This window comes from Andrena cerasifolii, chromosome 1, assembly GCF_050908995.1.
Source record: "Andrena cerasifolii isolate SP2316 chromosome 1, iyAndCera1_principal, whole genome shotgun sequence".
In the NCBI taxonomy this organism is placed as follows: Eukaryota; Metazoa; Arthropoda; class Insecta; order Hymenoptera; family Andrenidae; genus Andrena; species Andrena cerasifolii.
The window spans coordinates 31,691,306-31,713,713 of NC_135118.1; the positions used below are offsets into that span (position 1 = coordinate 31,691,306).

Sequence of the window (22,408 nt, forward strand, 5' to 3'; positions counted from 1 at the left end):
TAACTTAAATACTATCCCTCGATAATTACCATCGACGAAGGTGTTATTCCCCAGCTACAATTATCCTTGCGCCAAAGATATGTCCTTCCTACGCCTTTTTGCCGGGCACAAATGAAAGTTCAAGCGAGCGTTAGTTGCCACGGAAAGGTCTGCGGTTTGCGCGTCGGTGACGTAAAGCAGCGCACCATATTCAGTGTTTCTTTATTAATGCCCAGCGTTTAATTCCTCGGCGCATAAGCCCGAATCGAAAGTACACACCTTGGGCACGTGGCGCGGCGAAACGTCAGCGAAAAAAGAAGAAGAATAAACGGCTTCGCCCAGGAAAGTGATCGCCGCCGTTAATGGCACTTACACCGTGAACGTATTCCGCGGGACCATCGTGCAAGGTGATATTATGCGCGGCCGTTAAAGCACCAGCGCAGGAAAACAGCGTTCGGTGCTACCAAGGTGTCTCATGTAGGTCAACTAGGCGAATAAGAATTACAAAAGGCAGAACTCGCCTCGACTGACTGCCCCGACGCCGAGTCCTGTTCCCCATGCCGCTCGACCAGTTTTATTCAAATCGCGGTTAAAGCAACGAAGAACCATTCCCCGAGGAAAATGCGAAATTGGATCGGTGCGATTAGCCTACTGCAGGACTGCCAGGAAAGGCGAACGCGAATGCACCCTATTTCCTGCCTGCACGCTCCACGAATACCTTTAAATGGCCCGTTGGTTCCCCGAAGCGTGGCTGCCGCTCGGTCACAGGGCAGCCGCGGAACCACCGCGTATTACTTTTACCTTTTACCACTGAGAATCCTTGAACGAAAATAACTGTCGCCGCGTGCTTTCCATCGCGGGCGCAAAGGAGCCGAAGGAAGATCGAGAGATTCGGATGGAATCCGCAAGGTTTCGGGAGGGAAAGAGAACACAAAGCGAGGGGAACCTGCGCGTTTCATTTGAAGCGGATACACCGGGTGACCTCGAGACACCAGAAAATCCGCATGGTCGAGAACCGAGTGGGCGGTACCTGTTTTCTGCGGCTGTGTGTGTTTCCTCAGTGCCGGGGGAGCAAGCCCAACAACAGATGGAAAACAACGAACGACCGTTGCACGAATTTCGGTGGGTCTAATCCGCGCGCTGGTGTCAGCCTGCCTCGATGAGGCGGTTCAACGGACTTGGACCCCGGAGGATCAGCGCGCTCGTTGAATCCGACTTTGTATTCAGCAAAATCGAAGGAACATTCGACGGGGAGAGTAGAAAATTCTCTCCAATGCCAGGGATTCGGAGAGAAGGCGTTTTATCAAAAGATTTGAAGGGCCCAATGACCAGCGCGCTGTTCAAGTGGCTTTGCGCCAGTCGAAGCCAGCGGCGAGCCAAGCGTGGACTCGGGACGTGTTGGGCAATTGTTGGGCGACCGATTAATAGCGCTGTTAACGCGCTGTTAACGTTATGGATACGTGCCTTCAGCGCCCACGACGAGGATCCCCAAAAGGGACAGGAGAATCTCTCGCCTCATCCTCGGTATGTGGTTCTCTGTTCCTCGAGACGGAAGGCGGGAATCACATCGAAGACGCACTGGCTCTGCACCGCGATCATCCACGGGCACGTACCCGCCACCGGAGAACACTCTTTATCGCGCACCTCGGCAACTTTCACGAGAAGTTTCTTTGTTCGGCGCGCGGCACCGGCGAAAACTTGCTTCGGCCGCGTAATCGTGCTCGCTGTTCGATCCGATTCCAAGTATTCGCGCGAGAAGAGTCCTGTGCCGATCGCGAGATATCGGATTCTTCACCGTTCACTCAGCAAGCCTTTGGCTACCGTGTGCGATCGAGACAACCAAAGATCGTCCTCTAACAGATTCGTTAAATCCATTCGATTTTTAGCACTGTGTGGATCTATTCACGTTGTTTTGTGGTAGACCGGTATGGGTTAGGTTATCCTCTCCGATGGCGTCATGGTCCTCAGCGTCGGTGCCCATGCGAGCCTCTGGGGATATTCTTGGAAGGCACTGTAACTCTCGGTCCGCGGGAAATTCAGTTCGAGTGCCGGGGACCGTTAAGCGCGACTCGCAGACGGCAATTTTCGTTGGCCGCTCGAGTGTCGACTGAGTATGACGATCCGTTCCCTTCACTAGCCGCCCGTCGAGTGCCACGGGCCCCCGGGTCTCCTGTACTCCTTCGACATTATGAAAGTACGGTACACCGTGCTGCATGTACCGTGCATCCAACCGGCTAGGACGGGGGAACCTACGCTCCACTACGCTCCTCTCGACTTTTCGTCTTTGATCATCGCACCAGCAGAATACCGAGCGCCACCTCGCCTTGTCTTACTTTTTCTCCGTTCGCACCGAAACAGAATGCCAGCCGCTCTCCCGATTTTCATTGATCGGTGTGGGTCCGCAAAATGAAGGAGAGAGGTGACCCGGGTCTCCGAGTATTTAATAGTCCTTGTTGAAATCACTGTAAGTACCAAAAATCGAATTCTATGGGTGCTATACCTAATTAGGTAGTATCTATTGCCATTAGCACGTAGAATATATGAAGATAAATTTTTTTTTTTAATTTTGGCACTGTTCTCTTCGAGGACTCTTCATTTCAGTTTAGAAGTTTCAACGAATGGAGATCGTTGAGGTAAGTGAAATCGGGTATTCCTACTTAATCTAGAAAATGACGAAGAAAAACAATGTGTCTCAACAACTAGCTACTTACTAAGCTTGCTACTATAGAATCGAATTCTCCACTATCGATTTTTACAGGGCCCGATGTAGGTGGCGCAATCATTTGGGGGCAGCAAAATTGGTGGAAAGTGAAAATTAGAATCTATAAAGACCAGTATAGAAATAAAAAAAATTGAAACAGACGTAAAAAAGTAGATAATACGTTTTATTTTGTTCTGTTACTGTTTGTTTTATGAATATTAATTTTTTCATAAAACAAAATGCTTTTGTTATTCAACAAATACTTGCAAAAAATTCACTCACTGTCAAAAGTTATATTTTAAAACAATTATTTATAATTAAATATAAAGCGCCGCAAAAATCATTTTTGTCCAGAGCGGCGCGGGCGGAAGAGCTGGATCGAGCCTTGGATCTTCAGCAGAGTACTCGATGCTCCTAGAAAACTCTTCCTAAGGGTACGTTTATGTATTTCTACTCACCAAAATTTTAGCATCATAACCTGACAATTCAATATATTTATGCTGTAACCTCTATTTCTATTCAAAGGCATTTTAATTTCTGTTTATCATTATTTTATGCTTTACTGTTGTGTTATAAAACATCTCCATAAAAGATGTAACTTATTTTAACCTGAAAAGGTAACATATTATGTGAGCAGAAATTGGTACAAATGGCGAGTAGAAATACGGACATTTAAAGCATTATATTTAATTACAAATTACTAATAGTTAAACACCTTGAAATATCCTTCTTAAATAGTTTACGAATTAGTTGATTTATTATTAAAGAATTAATCAATTACTCTGCAAATTTTCATCACAAACAAATTTTTTACACCTTCTTTCTGGCGAGTAACCTCTTAAATGAGCAGAAATTGGCACATTCACCTTATTGTTTTATAATGGAAGTGTTTACATTGGAGCAGCGAACAGAGCAACGCTTACTAGATGACCAACTATAAAAGCGTCGGGAAAGAAATATTTCTTTTTCTTCGCTATTATCTCATCGACATATAATGACCTTATTAACGATGGATGTTAAAAAATTAATAGCCGAAGTATTTATTAGATCCCCGTTATAGGATCAGAGAAATACAAATCACTATAACCGATATGTATGTATGTTTTCTATCGCAGCTTCAACATAGACGTACCCTTACACAAAAACGGTGTCTTTTATTATATTTCTGGCTCCTATCATACTCCCCAGACCTCGACCGGTCGTATTACGCACTCTCCAGTGAAAATTACGCACTCTCCGTTGTCCAATGTCGCGCTCCGAGATCGAGAAGATTGCTTACCTGTCCAAGAATACGCTGCGTTTCTACCGCACGGTACACTTGCGTGCGCACACGTATCCGTAGCATTTCCAAGGTAAGTCAGCTAGCATACGATCAAGTGGCCAGGGGAACTTTTACTCGGCCACATTTACAGGAGTTGCGCATTAGCGGGTAACGATTGATTTAGCAGCGGTAATTGCTTCCTTGTGCGCAACTGGTGCGTACAAACATGACACGGGGACGTCGTGAATTACATGAAATTGCGATGCTTCGGAATATCGTTCCGCCAGAATTGCAATGGTGGAACTGGCGCGTGTGCTCCTGCTCGACTGGCGCGGCTCGGCCAACGGTCGAAGCACTCGAAACGTGCGTCATTCGGCCGCGTCCTACCCGCTCGTTCCTTTAAAAAATCCACCGGCCGTGGTCAGTGACAAGCGAAATGGTTCCCGCTTCCAAACTGCCGCCGCTGATCGCTGACTGCCACTCGAAATTGACGCGAAACACCTGCTCCCCGGGCCGCCGGCTCTCTACCTCTCTCTTTCCTTCCATTCTTACCCGTTGCGCGATTTAAAAAGAAGCACGCTGAATGCGCATTTTCCTCCTCATTAGCGCCGCCGGCGGAGCCAGCGTCTCGCTTACTTACTTCGACGGATTCGTGGATTATTATTTGCGGCATAAACCGCGTCTACCTAGACGTTCCGCTTTTCTCCCATGCTCCCCCTCTTCCCGCTCCCCACTCTCCGCGGGCATAATGCTTCTGAACAATGTAGAAAGTAAACATACAAGTGTATATCGGAAGTCAGTTTTTCGGAGTCGTTGTTCCAACAATTGCTGGATTGCTTTCTTTGAGAGCAGCTCTCTCACAGGTTACTTGATACGCTGGAAATCTAAATACGTATCGTCGGCCAGCGAGTCTGCGAATTAGGGAAACATCTCGACGGCGCTAAGTGGCGGTCCAAATCCAGACAATGCCTAGACTTCGACGATGTAGGTAGTGTGCTCAACCAGGGAGCAATTATTTGCCCGTAGTCGGTATAGAGGAAACTCGCGACTCCTAAACAGTGTGGGTTCAGACACGCGTTTGCATGGACTTTCTTTATTGTTTTCCTTGTTCGCTGCCGAACCACGCGTCGAGGGGCGCCCTGTCTGTGCGGACAGGCAGACACCGCAAAAGGATATCCGAATGTCGGGGGGGATAGTAGGGGGAAAAAAAGGTTGAAAAACACTGCTATAAGGTTACACCGACTTTACCGTTAAGCTCCTCCCTTCTATCTCTTACCACATCGCTCTCCCCACCTGAGTCACGCTCTGTCCCCCGCGTGCACGAGGACTCGTGCTTCTCCTTTCAACCTTTTCCGCCGCGCTCCTAACCTCTCTCTCGCTCGCCTTCGTTCCACGCTGCTTTCGCCCTGTCCTTTTTCCCTCTTATCGCCGCTCTTCGTCGCCGCGCCGCACTCGAGCCCCTTTCACCTCGGCGGACCTCGTGTCTTCTTTCGATTTCTCGAACGAACGAAAGACACTACGATTCTCCTGAACAGCGGGAAGATGAGCAATCGGGTTTAAGGGTTCACGTGGACGCGTCATCGGTTCGATTAAAACCGGAGAAATGACTAAGGACGCTCCGTTCGCGCCAAACGGGCCATTCCACGAAAACCTTCGATTTCACGTGCATATGTGAATTAGGGTTATAACAATTTATAGCTGTATTAGACTGTTTGAATTGTATCGATGGATTTGCCTTTAGTTCTCGATTTACACGGAGAGCTGGTACAGTCAAGGCATATTGTTACCATTATTGTATCCTCCCTTTGAACTAACTAGTTTTTGAGGAAGTAAATTGATAGCAATATATGCACATTTCCTTGTAAAAAGACAGCGTTTTAGGAATTTAATTGCCATTAATCGACTTGACATCTACGTGGCATTTTTTGGGGGGAGGAGGCGTTGAGAATGGTTGGGAAGAATGGGAGGGTGCATGTTTCAATTCGTACCATTTCGTATTATGTACCATTTTGCAAATCTGGTCTCGTTGTTCTTCTATAGCTTACAATAGTTCGTTTAAAATTTATTTCTATACATTTATTGTGTAGTCATGAAGACAGTAGAATGGTTTTTATCAAACATATGGAATGTATGATCCCTAATAGGTGTCTCTAATCTTAATATATAAAGCAGAAAGCTTCTTTACGTTTGTATGTTTGTCTGTCGCCTAAAAACTTTCGAACGATAAACTCTGGAATCACGAAATGTGCCTCGGCTCATTATTGCTGATTAATCCAGATGATTGTAACTATTTTCACAAAAAAACAAACTAAAAAACGATTTTTTTTATAAAATCAGAATCTAAATTTCAGGCGAAGCCGAGTGGTAAAGCTAGTATCGTATAAGGTGGAAAATAGATTAAAGAGGTTATAGCTTTTTTTTAACCACCACTGTCCTTCCGGAATGTTATTGAAAATTACAAGTGTCACCATATTATCTTAATTCTTAATTGGATTACTGTCACTGATTGGGAGGTACATTCTACACTCTACAGAAACTTAGTACAATACAGTAGCTGTTTCTGAAATTACTACTTCCAAACAATTCTTTCTTTGTCCAGTCGTTGCTACTATCGAAGTCCTTCAACGTCACAGCGATAGAAAGAAATATCTGCACGTTGCAACTTCCATCGTCACACACGATCTACCTTTCATATCACAAGTAGAAGTTCGAAAAAGTAACATCGTGTAAATCGTAGAATGTAGAAAGTGTGCTGTCTGCTCGAGCCAACTTGGGCCAAGTTTGGTCTAGAACAGTGGTGCCCAAAAATCTCTCCAGTTGACGTCACGATCGTAACCGAACCGTTCTGCGCCAACTACATTTCGCACCTACATACGATCGCTGACAATCGAAAATTACTAGTAATACACATTTATATTCATCTGCAATCCACGATCTCCAGACAAATCATGGAATTCCACCGACAGTATCCTGAAATACTTTGCTGCCTCCTGTTTAAAGAACTTAATAATGCATTCTGTTACTTCCATGGAGAAATATATTACGCAAGCAAAGTACATAACAATACCAACGATGGAACAGCATACGAACGCTTTGAAAGTTGGACCCTACCACTGCACAGGTTGCGTGTCACTGGGTTCGCTGGGTTTCAGAGGTTCTGCTCCTCTCTTCGCACGGAACGGGTACAAATGGCGGCATCTGGTCAAGACATTTCGTATTAAATGCCCTGTTGAAAGATCACAACCACAGATGAGCATAACCGCGTACACGGGATTCATTTCGGTTCTTGCATGGTCAGATCGGAGTGGTGAGGTATGCCCGAGCCGGGTTACGATGCTGCCGGTGGCTGTACGCCGACTGAAACGCGAGATCTGTGATTCCCATTTCTTACGCTAATTCCTCGCGGAGTACACGCCGAATAAAGATAAGACATGTAAGTGGCCGATTTGCGATGCTCTCTGTTGAAAACTTTCCCGCTTCGAACCGTCAGAAGTTCCCGTAATAAAAGAGATTATTACAACACTATTGTGTTCTTTACTACTCTACCTTGTTTCCTGTTAATTACGCCTCGGGTGTCGCTTCTCGCTTACGTGATCGCTCTAATAAATCTTTTACACTGCCCCTCAGCAACAGTGCACGACAGCATAAGTATGCGATTTCTCCTGTCGATAGGTGACTAAACTCGCCGCACAATTAAGCACCGAAAAGAATGTAAATATGGCAGAGGGCGGAACGGAACCAAAGTCCAATGACAATCAAGTATCTAAAGTTCAGTTAGAGGTGAACGAGTGTCTTGGTAATTGGCTAGTGTACTTACAGGTTCGTGCGCTCCTGGTAACTCCCGTGCTGAACCAACGTAAAAGTAAACCACTTTCTTCTAACGCAGACGCTCAACGGCCTATGCACAGCCGGTACAAAGCTGGCCCAGTCGTTACAGACTCTCCTGTCCGCTCACGACACATCGGTGCAATGCCGATTAACGGGGCAGTGTCTCGCTGGCTGGGAAGAGCTCACCAGAACAACGTACATAGCAAGTAACACTGTGAAGAACCACGTTATCTCTGCGTTAAGAGACCACGAGAATCGAGAGAACGAAGGGGAGAAACATGTACATAATTGCTTTACTCTAGTTTCAACTATAACTGTTTTGTCTTGTTTATATTAAACGTTACTGTTCCAGGACATACTTAGAGATAATCTGTTAACGTTCATAAATCTACAATATCAGTTCTGCGTTGCTTGCTGCGAATGTTTAGGTGAGAGACGATACTTGGCGCTCTTAAGGGGTCATTCTGGTAATCACGCTGCAGAATTCGGCAACATTCTGGTTTTCTTTTCTCAGTGAATACAATGAATAACAATGTCAAACTTTTTTTCATTTATTATTATTATTTTTATACTTTATTGCACGGGACAAGCCCAATAAGTACATAACAAAGAAAAATTACACAGTAGTGTACTATTACAATAGAGTACAGACCAATTTGAGTCAGCGTGGAAACAAAATAGTTACGCCAAGGATGACCCGAAAGAAGAGATAACCGACCGTCTAAATACTTCAAGCGAAGAGCCAAAGAAATTAATCCGGTCGGCTACCTCACTCCCATGCAAACATATCCTAGTGATAGGGTCGCTCAAGCGGATATTTATTAAGCTATTTGTAATGTATACGGAACAATTGTTTAAATACACTTTTAATGGTGCTTTTTCAATGTTATCTGGAGTTCAAAATCGCGCCTTCGAAAAGACGGCGGGAGTGATTTCTGCTCAAAGATTCGTCTGAAACAAAAAAAACAAACTGATTCTTAATCATTATGAGTACCGCTATCGCAGTTGCCAGGATTAGGCACGTAAGTCAAAATTTAACAAAATTGTGCGCATTCAAACTTCAAGTTTTGAAATTTTCCATTCTTACTTGAAGTTTGAATGCGCACAATTTTGTTGAATTTTGACTTACGTGGCTAATTCTGATACCTGCGATAGCGGTACTCATAATGATTAAGAATCAGCTTGATTTTTTTGCTTCAGATGAGTCTGTGAGCTTAAATCACTCCCGCCAGGGGGCATTTCTTTTCAAAGGCGCGATTTTGAACTCCAGGAAACATTGAAAAAATACAATTAAAAGTGTGTTTAAAATATTCTTCCGTATACGTTACAAGTAGCTTAAGGAGACCTTCCGGTCTAGAGCCCCCAAAATAGGTGATCTTTAGGAATTAATTAAAGGAAAACTACTATATATAATTTAATGGAACTTTTTGCATTGTATTAAGGATGTCTTAAGCTACAGAAATATATTTTTTGTAAAAAAAAACTTTCAGTCGAATCGGATAACTTTTGGGGATACAGGTCTCACCGTTTTGAGAACACTGTTTCGAGAAAAACGCGTTTAAAGTTTTACGTGAGTGCCGAGTGGCCGGGTGTTACCCATGCATTTGCTGCTACTCAAATGCCTATAACTTCGGGAATTTTACGAATTTTAAAAAATCTTTTTAAACACGTATTCCTAAAAGGTTGAACATTCGAAAACTGAAATAAAAAAAATCGACTTTTAGACCGGAAGGTCCCCTTAATAAATGAAAAAAAAGTTTGACATTCTTATTCACTGTATTCACTGAGAGAAAAAAGCCTGAATGTTGCCGAATTTCGCGTCGTGATTACTAGAATGACCCCTTGCAGGTCGCTTTCTGTTTTCCTCGGTTATGATTTTCTCAATGGATCTTTCAGGTGGAATGGCTGAGTGCTCTTGTTCGCAGGGTGGTACTGCCAAATGCGATATTGCGTCTCTTCAACAGTGTTTTGAAAGATTATATAGTTCGCCACCACCAGTGTCTTCATCGTCGATGCAACAGGCGGTCCAAAATTGTCACAGATCACCCTTACCGTATCCTTTATTTCCTCTGCAGGTAATCGTTACGGTTCGAGTAACTAATTCCTGTTGTTAACTTCCTGCGATCGTGTGACTGTTCGCATAGGTTCAGAGGAGGTGGTCCGAAACAGCGGCTGCAGAAATGTCTGGCGAAGTGTCGGATAACACAATGAGAAGATGGTCGATGCCTTGGGATTGTCGGAACATCACGGACTGGCCACGGCAGGATGTTCGGTCGCGATTAAGGGTACCCCATCAAGACAGAAGCAGATCCACTACGCCTGACACGATATGGAAAACTTGTGCCATGGCTAGCCAGGATGGCCTGCAGGAGGCGATCCAGCTCCTATCGTATAAGCCAGGTACGGAGGAAGGAAAGAATAAATGTTATTGCCAGCGTTTATTACAGTAATATGGTACTTGTTCGTTATCTACATAGGAGTTAGACCTTTGAATCAACTGTCGGCTTACACCAGTCAGCATATTCCGGGTGTTACTTTAACAACGTGCAATTTCGAGTCAAGCTACGACCCGACGATTTGGCCGGGATCTCGTAAAGTAGCCTCCTCGAGGTGTTGGCCCCATGATTCTCACTCGAGCGATCATTCCGACCAATCGGGGCATCGCGAAAGCGACCAAAGTGCGCACAGCGGGGAGCACAGGGATTCAGGTACGATTTGGTACTTGTTAAAGCTTCCTTCTCAATGTTTCTTCTGAGAATAATTACTCTAAATAATTTGCTGTGTCTTATGCAGAGCAAAGTGGAACCAGTGGTAGTCACGGAGACAGCAAAGATAGTATTCATTCGCATAGCGATCATAGAGATGTCGAACACGGTAAGCTTTAGAGACAATGCTCAATGGCAGTCGCGTAATTACACTTGATTTTGTCTATTAGGTACCATGGATATATTACCGTCTCGCAAGAGCAGCTCTTCAACAGACTCATGCATATCAGCCCACAGTCGTTCGGGATCGGAGAGCGCTGGTGGCGGGGTAATGTGTGATTACACTCTAGAATAATTATCGTTAACGTTATCAAATATTTTGTCTCAGTTTGGCGTCGAGCGTACACTGTGCATTACTAACTCGAATAATTTCAGGAATGCGCGAGATCTCAGTTGTATTCGATGTGGAGCGGCAACGATATGCCTTTTATTAAATTACCGGAGAGCAATGAAGCACAGGACGAACACCCGCCTGTGTAAATATTCAGCATTTGCGGGCCAAAATTTATGCTTTCCCTCGGGCGTGGTCGTCGCTTATGAGAGCGATCAAAATCGTTCCGCACGCGATATTTATAAGTGTGGCTCGGCGACGCGCGTTCGTAGCGCGTGTATGAATTAAATGTATGGGGATCGTTGAGCGTGCGCGTGAAACGCGGCGTTTGATGGTCAATATAACAAAGTAGAGTTGAATGAGTGTGTTTATATATCGCGCGACACATCGGTACATAATCATTCGACGGATGAGACGTGCCGCGAAATGGAGTTGTTTAGGAAAATTCGTTATACCGTTCGTCTTTTATTAATTCCGCTAATTTAGTCACGAACGATTTATTCAACATACCGATCCCGTTTCCCTTCTCTAGTCCGTCGATCATTTTCAGGGGAGAGTAGCTCAGCGTTTACGTTTTCAGTGGAATTTCGGTCCCCCGAGCTATTGTCCGCGATCTCTTTCGAAGCTTTAATAGAATCTGCGATCCTAAGTATCCGTGCATATCGTTATTTACATGTAACCGCGTGGGTTGGAAATTTCGTAGGTTCCGCTATGCGATCCATCGTATCATCCCGGTATTGTGCATTGGTATAATCAAGTGCAGCATTAAAACATATCATATAAATTATAATTCCCACGACCCGGCTATCCGTATTTACACCAACAATAATCCATAGAGTCCATGCTCCTCTAATTACCCGTGAATATCGCTTAAATGTACACGCCGGTGCCCTTGGAACGTTAATCGTCGCGCGGCAGGAGTATAGGCGTTAGAGGAATACGGGCAACGTTCGTCATTCGCGCGATACGGTCAGCGAGCAGAGTGCGCGTGAATCGGTCAAGAATGAAACGATACATGTACAACTTTTATTCATATGGCACAGAAAAAATAATAAAACCTTCCACATTACAGGGCTACTTACATACATATTTAACATATAAAAAAACCGAGCGATGACCTTTACGCGCTACGCCGCTACAGCCACGCCGCGACCAGTCAGTTTAAAACGCGCCTGAGTGGTCGAATCATTCGTTGCGTCCAATAATTACAAGTTACAGACGATGATGCCATTAAACGCGCCGACATCCGATGGCTTTAAGCCACCCTCACCGTCGTCAATTAAATTACACACCCCTTAACGAGCGAGTCCCTTTTCAAGGGAGCTGTCCATGAGTCCCATCACTTTGTATCGCGTGCCCCCGACGAGAGCGTCGCGAACGAGTAGAAGCGTCGCGAGTTCGTGGTTCGCCGCGCGAGTCTCGTCACCGGGAATGCACGCGCCGCCAGCGCGAGGCACAGTACATTTCTCGCGTGGAGGTCGGTGTGATGCTAATCGATCTCGTCGTCCGCTAGATCGTCTTCGTCCTGACCGTAGTCGTCGTACTGGTCCTTCAGCTCGTCCTCCTCCTTGTCCAGCGGGCAGTGCATGCATCTGGACTCGTTGATGCCGTAGTTGATGCACGTGTCCCCTATGCACTCGCAGCAACCGTCGTGGAACCATCTGTAGCTGGTGGCACCCATGCTCTGGCAGGACGCCCGGCACTTGTTCCACGAGTTACACTGCGCCATGAACGCAACGGTACAGTTCACCGTCATCACGTTCGGCTTCAGCGGGTGCATCTCCTCCTCGGTGGTCTCTGAAGCAACGCATCGGTCCTCGATGAGGCGAACAGGTCGAGCAAGATGGGAATCAGTGAATCCGTGATACTCACGCATGTGGTACTTGATCTCCTTCTCGTGCTTCGGCGTGAACAGGGACATGTCGAAGTCTACCGGGAACGTGAACGTGAGCCAGCGCTCCAGCGGATCCGGCTCCGCGGTCAGCGCTTGGAACAGGCCTGGCATTGGCTCGCTGAAGTCCTCCACGTGGGACTTTTTACTCAGCGGGTTGTCCGTGATGTTTGGCTTGGGGCAGAGGTCTGCGGGTAATCAGGAGAAAGGTTTTAAGTACAAGACTGCAGGCTCTGCGATGGTAGCGAAGGAACGCAGGAGGCTTACCTACGCACGAACAGCACTCATCGTACAGGTAGCTGAGGCAGGAGAAGCACTCCTTGCAGCAGGTACAGGTGACGAGGTCGCACTTGCAGCTCTGCGTAAGCATGCACTTGCTCACCACGCTGGCGCAGATCACCTCGTTGCAGGCCTCCGTGTATCTCCTCGTTACCGCCAGAAAGAAGATGCCGATGATGCCCACGACCAGCGTCCTGCTCCAATTCGTCATCGTGTTCTGGAGAAACATTCAGCGTCTCAGACTCATGCTACATGCAACTGTTGATCCTCTACCAGCCGCGCAAAACAGGGTGACGGAGTTTCGAAGCTAAGCTTCGGGGATGACTGGTAATTAACGCGGGGATAAATTGGCGCTACCTCCTCCCAACAACGCGAAGAAGCGAGAAGACGCGTCTACGGAAGACCGTGAATCGCGTACATTCATTACGGCCATGAAGCTCGATTAAGGTTATTAAGAATATTCATGAACGTGAGTCAGTCGCCGTCCAGAGGGGACATCTGCCAAAAGAAAGATTTTCTAATCGAGTTCGATGACGCCTTTAAAGAAAATAAAGTCCACCCAGTAGGGTAATCAATTAGCTACACTCCATCGAGATGTCAAGGGGTATAAGACAATCCAAAATCAGATCGATACGCTGATTCGACGGAAAGGGGATCGCGGAGGAGAGGATTTACTTACAAGAGAAGATCCTCAGCTCTGAAATTTAAAAAATTATGAAACTTTGGGGATATGTGGAGGATATAATATGAGGCAGTGAGAGCAACAACGGATCAACCCACCCCTGCTGGAACAGCCAGTTAGAACCGCGTTGAATTTTGAACTGGATCTATCTGGTTCAATGCGGTACTACCTGGATTTTCAAGCAGTGATTTGTGCCAGTTCAAAAACGAATCCGGTTCAATGCGGATATCCAGATCGATGGATGAAACAGGATTTGCATGTGCGAAATTTATCAATTTCTATCAGGAATTGCCATTTGTATAAACCCGGAAGTTTCGTATCTGAAATTGCGGATCAAAGATCTTACGGATTCAATCTGGAAATGCCACAAGCTCTTCCGAGTCCGTCGCGATCCGGATTGGCAGAGCAAATAATTCACGGGATGCATGCCGTCAAGATTTTTACATGCATATCCGGTTTGAAACCGATAGAAAATATTTCATCGGGTTCAATCTGGAATTTACGGGAAGAAAACCGCATCAATCCGGATTTAAAATTTTTTAATGCGGTTGTAACTGGCAGCTACAGCAGGGACATTTAAATTTTTTTTTCCCTATTTTATATGACGAGTAGATCCTATTGGAATACGTTATTGCTACTAACTCAATTTCGAAAGAAATCTGAGTCAGTTCGTTGTTGCTCTCACTGCTTCATATAGTAGATATTTATCACGCAATTTTTTTGCTGTCCAAATTCACTGTAAGGGGGTGAAACTGATCCCTGAAAATCCAGCTATTTTCCGATTTCGTGTTACAACTAGCGAACTATAAAAACCGCAAGTTACCAAATAATAGTCCTAATTAAAGAAAGTAACTTTTGCCTTAAAACTTTTTTCTATCTCTTACAGTTCGCTAGTTATAACACAAAATCGGAAAATAGTCTGGTTTTCGAGGTTCAATGTCACCCCCTTAAAGTGAATTTGTGCAGCAAAAAAAATTGCGTAATACACAGAGAAAGTAATACTGTTGGTAATTTGGAATACCGAAGTATCTAATAAACTACTAACGCTATCTAATTTGTAACGCCGTAGATAATAGGGGCTAATGACCTGTTAATTAATAATCAGATTTGTGGATGAACCGCCATTTTAACATTTTCGACTTAGGCCGGTATTTATAGTCGCTACTTATTCTTAAGTAAATGTTTAAGCATGCGGCATCCTCTCCTAACCCAGTAGCTAGTAAAGTATGCCGAATGCTTAATGATTTGCTTAAGAATAAGTAGCGACTATGAATACCAGCCTCAATCAGCAGAATAAGAAAACGTGAATCTGCAAAACTTTTTCAGCAAGTATTCAATCGTTCCAATCATGGTTAGAATATGTCGAAACTTTAGAGTTAAACGCTTAATCTACTCATCTGCATGTGCCTTCTATGGTTGCCTGTCAGTTTTGCGATAATTTCGAGAATACAAAGCGTGATATGAAATTTTAGGCTTCAATGCCCTGTTGCTAATTCGGAATACCGAAGGTGAAGGTAATTTGGAATATTCCGAAGCGTAGCGATGCTTTTGTTTCACGAGTAACGGCTACCGTCGCGTCGGTTTGGGCCAGTGCTGGCCATTTGGTAACCGATTTTTAAACGATTTTATTCAGCTTCGATCCTCTGCTTGTTTTTATATATGTATGTTTGTTTGTTTTTATGTTTCTTTGGTTCAAATCTAGAAACTCAATTTTAACCCACTTCCAACTATCCAATAGACTTGAAACTTTGCAGGCGCGCGTAGTTTAGATGACAAAACAAAATTATGAAAAATAACCCCAAGTGGTTTAAAAAATTACCCAGTCATCTATAAATATAACCCATAACCACAAATCCAACCGACTTGAAATTAGTGTTCCTTCTCGAGAATTATTTCTCGAGAAATTTTATAATTGCTTATTTCTTATTCCTCGAGAAACTTTAGTCTAGGAAAAATATTATAAATCTCATTTATTTTCGTAAATGAATGTATTACTAGTTAATCGCGAACGTATAAACACATCTACAATTTATAATACATCTTTTTAATAACATTAGAACCTATATGAATTCCAATTGAAAATCACAGTACAGAAGTTTCGATATTATTAATTGCTGAAGGTGCTCTTAAATTCTTATTTAAAAATTTAGAAAAATTGTATACTGAATTAAGTACCTAATGAGTTTATTGTGGCTATTAATGAAGAAATATTGAAAAGAGGAGATAAGACTATTGTAGCCCGTATAAAATTTTTGCATGATCCAGGATTTCTTCCAAAAGGGTCAAAAGACGCATTTTTTCATTTAACAGCCAAGATAGATGTATATATGTAACGTGAAAATATAACAGTAACAGATTTTGCCACAAAAAAGATTTTGCTATTTAAAAATAAATTTTAAAACCAAAAAGTAATGTTTCGCTTTGTACAAATTTTGAAATAAATAAATAAATTCACCAATTATATTTAATATCTATTTTTTCATTTACACAAGTTTTGTATAAATTAAACAGGAATAATCATTTAGTTAAAGTTTTCTTGTGTTTTTGATAAATATTATCAACCTTATTCCAAAAATATAATTTTTGCAATATTTTTTTCAATTTACAGAGAATTCCCGAGAATTCTCAAGAAATATGATCTAATTTCTGATTTCTCGAGAAACAAAAAATATCGAGAAATCAGGAACACTACTTGAAATCAGCCTAACCACAAATAAAACTTAGACACTAAAAAGTAAGTAATAAAAAAATTATATAAAAAAAATACAAGTTAAACGATTTTATTTAAACTACACTAAATTTTTTAGTTTTTACTGAGTTTTAAATAAAATATCGTTTAACTTAAAAATTACTTCTAATATATTTTATTTATCTAAGATTGTTCCTATATTGTGATTTTTCAGCCTGATTAGATCACAAAAGAAAATAATTTTATTATCTACATGTTTTTTTTAGTTTATAAAGTGAAGGTAAATTGGAATAGCGGTATTCCAAATTACCTGCACCTTAACGAAATCGATGCTTCCTGTCATTTTTCATTTAGGTAGATCAAAGTTTCAGTTACTTTTTGTTTTTTATTATTAAGGCGAATGTCCCAATTTCTGCTCATGTCCCCATTTCTGATCATTTCGTATTTTTCTTATTATTATAAGCGTCACGTTTGTACTATAGTTGCAACAAAACAATTCTAAATTATTTAAACATTTACGCGAGTGTTGCACGAGCTTGGGTGATCGCTATTTTCCACGAGCAGAAATACGGACATTTACAGCATTATATATTTAATTACAAATTACTAATACTCAAACATCTTGAAATATCCTTCTTAAATAACTTACAAATTACTTGATTTATTATTAAAGAATTAATCAAGTACTCAGCAAATTTGCATCACAAACAAACTTTTTACACCTTCCTTATGCCGAGTTCCCTCTTAAATGCGCAGAAATTGGGACATTCACTGCGAGTTTAAAACACAAAAGTTTATTACTTTCCCTACGATATTATACAGTTTTATTTCTTCCCATCCTCAGCTGTAATTTTTCATTCGTCTTAAACAAACTGGTATTCCAAACATTTCCAAACAAACACTTCCTCTACTACGAATCCTCCACATATCCCCAAAGCTTCATAATTCCTCGAATTCCCTGCTCGAGGATCTTCCCTCGTTAGAAGGCAAGAGGCAGCCGCGAAGACGCGCGGCCCGATAATTAATTCGATGCGAAACGATTGCGCGCGTAATAATTGCAGCTTTCGATCGCGCCAATTAACCGGCTATTTATAAGCCGCGTAATCACGTCCCACGGTAGTTCGATGGGATTATTATTGGAAAGGAATTCCGTTGCAACGACCCGTTACCAGCAAAGGAGTGCGTTCTATTCGAGCGTTACCTCGCAAAAACTATCACGGGCTTCGGGACTCACTGTGACAACACTTGTTACGACTCTCGTCATCGTAGCCGAGGCAACGACGGAGTACGGACAACACTCGCGGGAGAAGAAAATCAGCTCGGCGAGTCCCAGCGCGATTTACCGTCGGCGCCGGTCCTGCCCGGCCCAACTTCAACCGACTAACAGGATCGAGGAGTGGAGCCTCGTTTTTCACGCGCAGCCCCCACTTAGAGGCCCGAAAGGTGCAGTCGTAAATGAGCACCGAGCGGATCGGTTTTACGATCGCTTCCTCCGGGTAATTGTTGCCCGTTCCCTTCGACGCTCGACGTTTAACCCCGCGCCACCCTCGGCCAAGCGCCACTTCATTAAATCTCTGCCCTTCGCTCGGCCCGGCGCCGCTGAATGAGCTGCGCGCTCGCAACAGGTGGGTTCCTGCGGATCTTTCTACAAATTCCCCCTGAACGGATAACGCAGTCGGCCGTGCGATGATCAACGCGCGAACACTTTGCAGTCAGGAGAGACGCAGAAGTTCACCGCGTGCGCTTGAACTCTCGAGGCAGCCGCTGCGCAGCGGCGATCGCACGCGTTGAAATTTCTGCGCCGAGGAATCGGGCTGATCGCGAGGGTTTCGAGCGCCGAAGAAGAAAGTCGCCGGTGTTTCACCTGGATCGAGACGCACGTCGTTGCGATTCCGGAGGGGTGGCCGCAGTTTTTATTCATCGAACTGGCTAATTGAAATGCCGGGGATGCGCTGTGCAACGGAGGAATCACGACGGAGGCGCCGGCTGCGTGCTCGCGCATCGAGACTAGGGACCGAATGGTTTTAGAAAATTTCCAGTTGTATTGAAACGCAAACGTTCGTCATCGTCCAGGGACAGACTCGCTCACAGCCTCGCCTTGTTCTAGCCCGAGGCGACGGAATAACTTCAATAACAAACGGCAATCGCCTTCGTGGAAGGCACCGCGGTGTCTACCTGTACGCTCGCCAGGGCTTTCGAATCTTTCCCCTCCAACATTCCCTGTCTCGCCGTGCTACTGTTTTCTTTATTTCAAAAGAGAAGTGTCGTTTGGAGGGTAAGGCGGAAAAATAGAGAATGTTGCGGAACAGCTTCGCGAGGAGAATTAAAATATTTATGCTTATTGCTGGGTATATTAATCCTGGGAATAAGATTGTTCTTCTGATAAATGAAATAATGAAGTAGATAATTTTTTAAGTGTCATTTTTTGATAAGATGATGATTGGCTAAGTTGATAAAATTATATTTCTATTTTAATGTGAACGCATGTACAATTTCCAATTGCAGAGAATTTAAAATATTAATAAACATAAGATAATTCTTGAACTGTGATTTTTTGATAAGATAATGATTGGTTAAGTTAATAAAATTATATTTCTATTTTATTTTGAAAGCATATACAATTTCCAATTGCAGAGAATTAAAAATATTAATAAACTTAAGATAATTCTTGAACTCTAATTTTTCGATAAGATGATGATTGGCTAAGTTAATAAAATTATATTTCTATTTTAATGCGAAAGCATATACAATTTCCAATTGCAGAGAATTAAAAATATTAATAAACATAAGATCATTTTTTAACTGTAATTTTTCGATAAGATGATGATTGTTAAGTTGATAAAATTATATTTCTATTTTAATGTGAAAGCATCTACAATTTCCAATTGCAGAGATTTAAAAATATTAATAAACATAAGATAATTCTTGCACTGTAATTTTTCGATAAGATGATGATTGGCTAAGTTAATAAAATTATATTTCTATTTTAATGTGAAAGCATATACAATTTCCAATTGCAGAGATTTAAAAATATTAATAAACATACGATAATTCTTGAACTGTAATTTTTCGATAAGATAATGATTGGCTAAGTTAATAAAATTATATTTCTATTTTAATCTGAAAGCATATACAATTTCCAATTGCAGAGAATTAAAAATATTAATAAACATAAAATAAAAACACTTATTCCAGTGCAGAGTGGACATTACCTCCTTTTAAACTACTATATTTCCAAAACATTAACGTTATATTACGGGGGCATTTGAACTTCACAACTGTTTCTGATTCGACGATTCTGCAATCCCAGTTTCCACCAAGAAAATAAGCCATAAACCGCAAAATCACGAAAACTGAACATTCTTCGTTTTCCCCCTTACCCTTTATTCATAATAAAAACATTCCCCGTTCTCCTCTCGCCTTCTCCTTCGCGGTTCCTTAACTCTTCTCCGTCTTCGCGTTCAACTAGCCGTTGAAGACCGCCTAGCAGTGACTTCGCAAAGCTTATCTCGCATCTTGTAAAAGCAGACGATTACCGTCTAAAAGCGCCGTCAGTGGAACCAGTCTGTACAACCACTCGAGAATCCTCAACAGAGTTTACTCTTTACTTTTGCGCATCTAAAACGCTGAATAAACAAGCGCAGCCGCGTTAATCCGAGTTGCCATTAAAATCCCCCAAGGCTGTAGCCAAAAGTACCGCTTGAACTTGAAACCTCGTTCCTCCGACTCGCTTCGCTGATAAAACCGCCTCTGTTCCTCGCGGAACGCTAACATCTCGCTTCTTCCTCGTTCTCAGAAGCAATAGGAAAGGGGAAGAGCCGATGGATCGTGAAATGGCCGACTGTAAACGCGCGCACGCGGCCAAGATAAATGTTTCTCGAGAAGCCGATATCGCGTAGAAGCAGGGTAATCCACGACCCGGGAAACGCGTGGACGAGATTCGCGTACGCGTCGGCACAACCGTTCCGCTCGCAGCGGGCGTCTCCATCAGAATTCCTCACGAACCGTGGACCACCCCAAGGTCGGGAGGCGATCAAAATCGCGTGGTGCACAATTGCGGCAATCCACATAAGAAGCAACGCCACGCAAGATAACTTCTCTCGCGAATACAGTTCTGTCTCTCTATACACGCGAGCGTCGGGGCCGGGCGCACGCAATCTGAGAGACGAGTAGCCTATTCGGCTTGCTTCGATTCCTCCTCGAGCGCTCGAGTGGTATGAGCGACGCGCAGTTGTTTTTTCCTTCGGCGTTCGGCTTCTCCGGGTTTTTCTTTGATAGGGTAAACGCACCAATAAATGAACACTTAAGGCTAATGAATGAACACTATTAAAAAATTATGTTTGCAGCGCGATTGACTCCACGTGCTGCCAAAAATTGTTTGGATCTGAAGCAAGAAACTACAAGAAGTCTCTGATTAATTAGTTGCTTCTTTTAATAGCTTATTTTACTCATTTTAATAAAAAATGTCCATTCACTGGTACGTGTTCGTTTACTGGTACATCCACCCTATGCGATACCCAAATTCTGTCGCTCAGTCGACGAAGATTAATTGATTCTCGGTATTTCGACTGTGCGGCGACTACGGAAGTAGCGGGGATAGCTTCACGCGTATAGAGAATCTGAAAACGCGTGCAATTTCAGAGACAACACTGTACCGACACTCCGCGGCTCACTGCCCCTCAAACCAGATCGGAATCGCAGTTGCGACCAGATCGTCGGTGCGAAACGCTCGACGGACAGGAGATCCGAGGAACGAGGCCAGAGGTGCGCCTCCGAGGAAGCGTTCTCCGATTGCCGCTGGAGAGACGGAGACGGAGACTCGACGCGGAGTTTCATCGGTATTTACCTGGCAGTCCTGCGTCGTGTTCCAGAGAACCAGCGGCGGGTAGAGCGGGTAAACCTATGCGCGGGCAACTATTTTAAGAGCGCGCAACCGGTTCGCGTTGCGACTGTTGCGAGACATATTCCCTCCGCCAGCTAATTATCCTTCTCGCCGCGGCAGCGCCGTCTCTCCTGCGACGCTGATCTTCTCGATCGCGGGAGGATCGCTAGTTGCGGGGCCCCCCGGGTCTCATCCGCCTCGCGCACAGATTATCCTTCGGGCGATCCGCTGGCACTGGCACTCTCACCCAGCCCCGAGATCGTCCTCTGGCGTTGCCCGGACCGGTTCGCGAAATTCCGATCTGCTGGTGGACGGGAGAGCCGCGGCGAACTGGTCGCGGGCACGGCTCGAGCTGAACGACGGAGGAGAGGCGAAGGTATCCCCTGAGGATCGACGGAACCGGAGAGATCCGCGACGAATCGAAGAGCGGCTCTCATTGGACTGAATTAAGGAAGGACGTGGACCGAGAGTAACGGAGAAGCGGAAAGGGAAAGAGGTGAAGCCGGAGGAGGAGAAGGCGGAGGAGGAAAAGGAGGTGTTGGCGATGGTAGCCAAGCGAGCGAAGCGAGTCGGCGGTGGTGGTGGTTGCTGATAGCGAGATGGTGGTGGAAAAGAAGAGAGCCAGTCCGTTCGCAGTCTACCGGACTCCGAACTACCAACCGCGCGGGACTGGTTTTCAATTTTTTCCACACTTTTTGTTTTACCTGTTCCACCGCGCCCCTCCACCTTTCCCCCGCTCTTTCTCCTCTTCGACCCTGTCCGTCTTTCCACCCGCCCCGCCGGTCACCACCCCCTACGTCTCTTTCTCCTTGCTTTTCTCTCAGCTTTGCTCATCCCTCACCGCGAGGGCAACGCGCGAGGCGCAAATTGGAAAGCGCGCTCGCGCCGATAGTATCGGCGATCCAGGGCCGAGATACGCCTGCGCGTGGAGAAACCCAGGGGAAACCCATTAGAGCTGCCCAGGCAACGGGAGCTCGATTGCTCGTCCAAGATCCTCGGCGGATACGCTAAACGCTCGTTCGCGGCTGAGTTTACCACGGTAATCTCGCGCGCCTTCGCGAATGGAAACCAGCGCGGACATCTCCGGTGTTTATTTGCGCTTCTCCTCCGGAGATCTCTG

General features: G+C 44.3%; 2 protein-coding genes across 3 annotated transcripts; one reads left to right on the forward strand and one right to left on the reverse strand.

The window, feature by feature from the left end:
- The first annotated feature begins 7,623 nt into the window (after window positions 1-7,623).
- Window positions 7,624-11,224, forward strand: LOC143376057 (uncharacterized). Its single transcript, XM_076825889.1, has 9 exons — window positions 7,624-7,760; window positions 7,828-8,049; window positions 8,122-8,197; window positions 9,666-9,844; window positions 9,914-10,169; window positions 10,247-10,477; window positions 10,563-10,643; window positions 10,705-10,802; window positions 10,910-11,224. Exons 1-9 carry the CDS (start codon window positions 7,659-7,661, stop codon window positions 11,012-11,014), a joined length of 1,350 nt encoding a protein of 449 aa, XP_076682004.1. The 5' UTR covers window positions 7,624-7,658; the 3' UTR covers window positions 11,015-11,224.
- Window positions 11,225-11,869: 645 nt separating this feature from the next.
- On the reverse strand, window positions 11,870-21,732 carry LOC143376103 (twisted gastrulation protein homolog 1-B). Of its 2 annotated transcripts, none has more exons than XM_076825997.1 (4): window positions 21,253-21,732; window positions 13,024-13,252; window positions 12,738-12,944; window positions 11,870-12,662 (listed from the first exon to the last, which is right to left on the reverse strand). In XM_076825997.1, the coding sequence occupies exons 2-4, from the start codon at window positions 13,244-13,246 to the stop codon at window positions 12,355-12,357; spliced, it is 738 nt and encodes a 245-aa protein (XP_076682112.1). In that variant the 5' UTR covers window positions 13,247-13,252; window positions 21,253-21,732; the 3' UTR covers window positions 11,870-12,354. The 2 variants fall into 2 exon arrangements, with proteins under 2 accessions (XP_076682112.1, XP_076682122.1); XM_076826007.1 differs by lacking the exon at window positions 21,253-21,732 and adding an exon at window positions 13,393-13,738.
- Window positions 21,733-22,408: the final 676 nt, after the last annotated feature.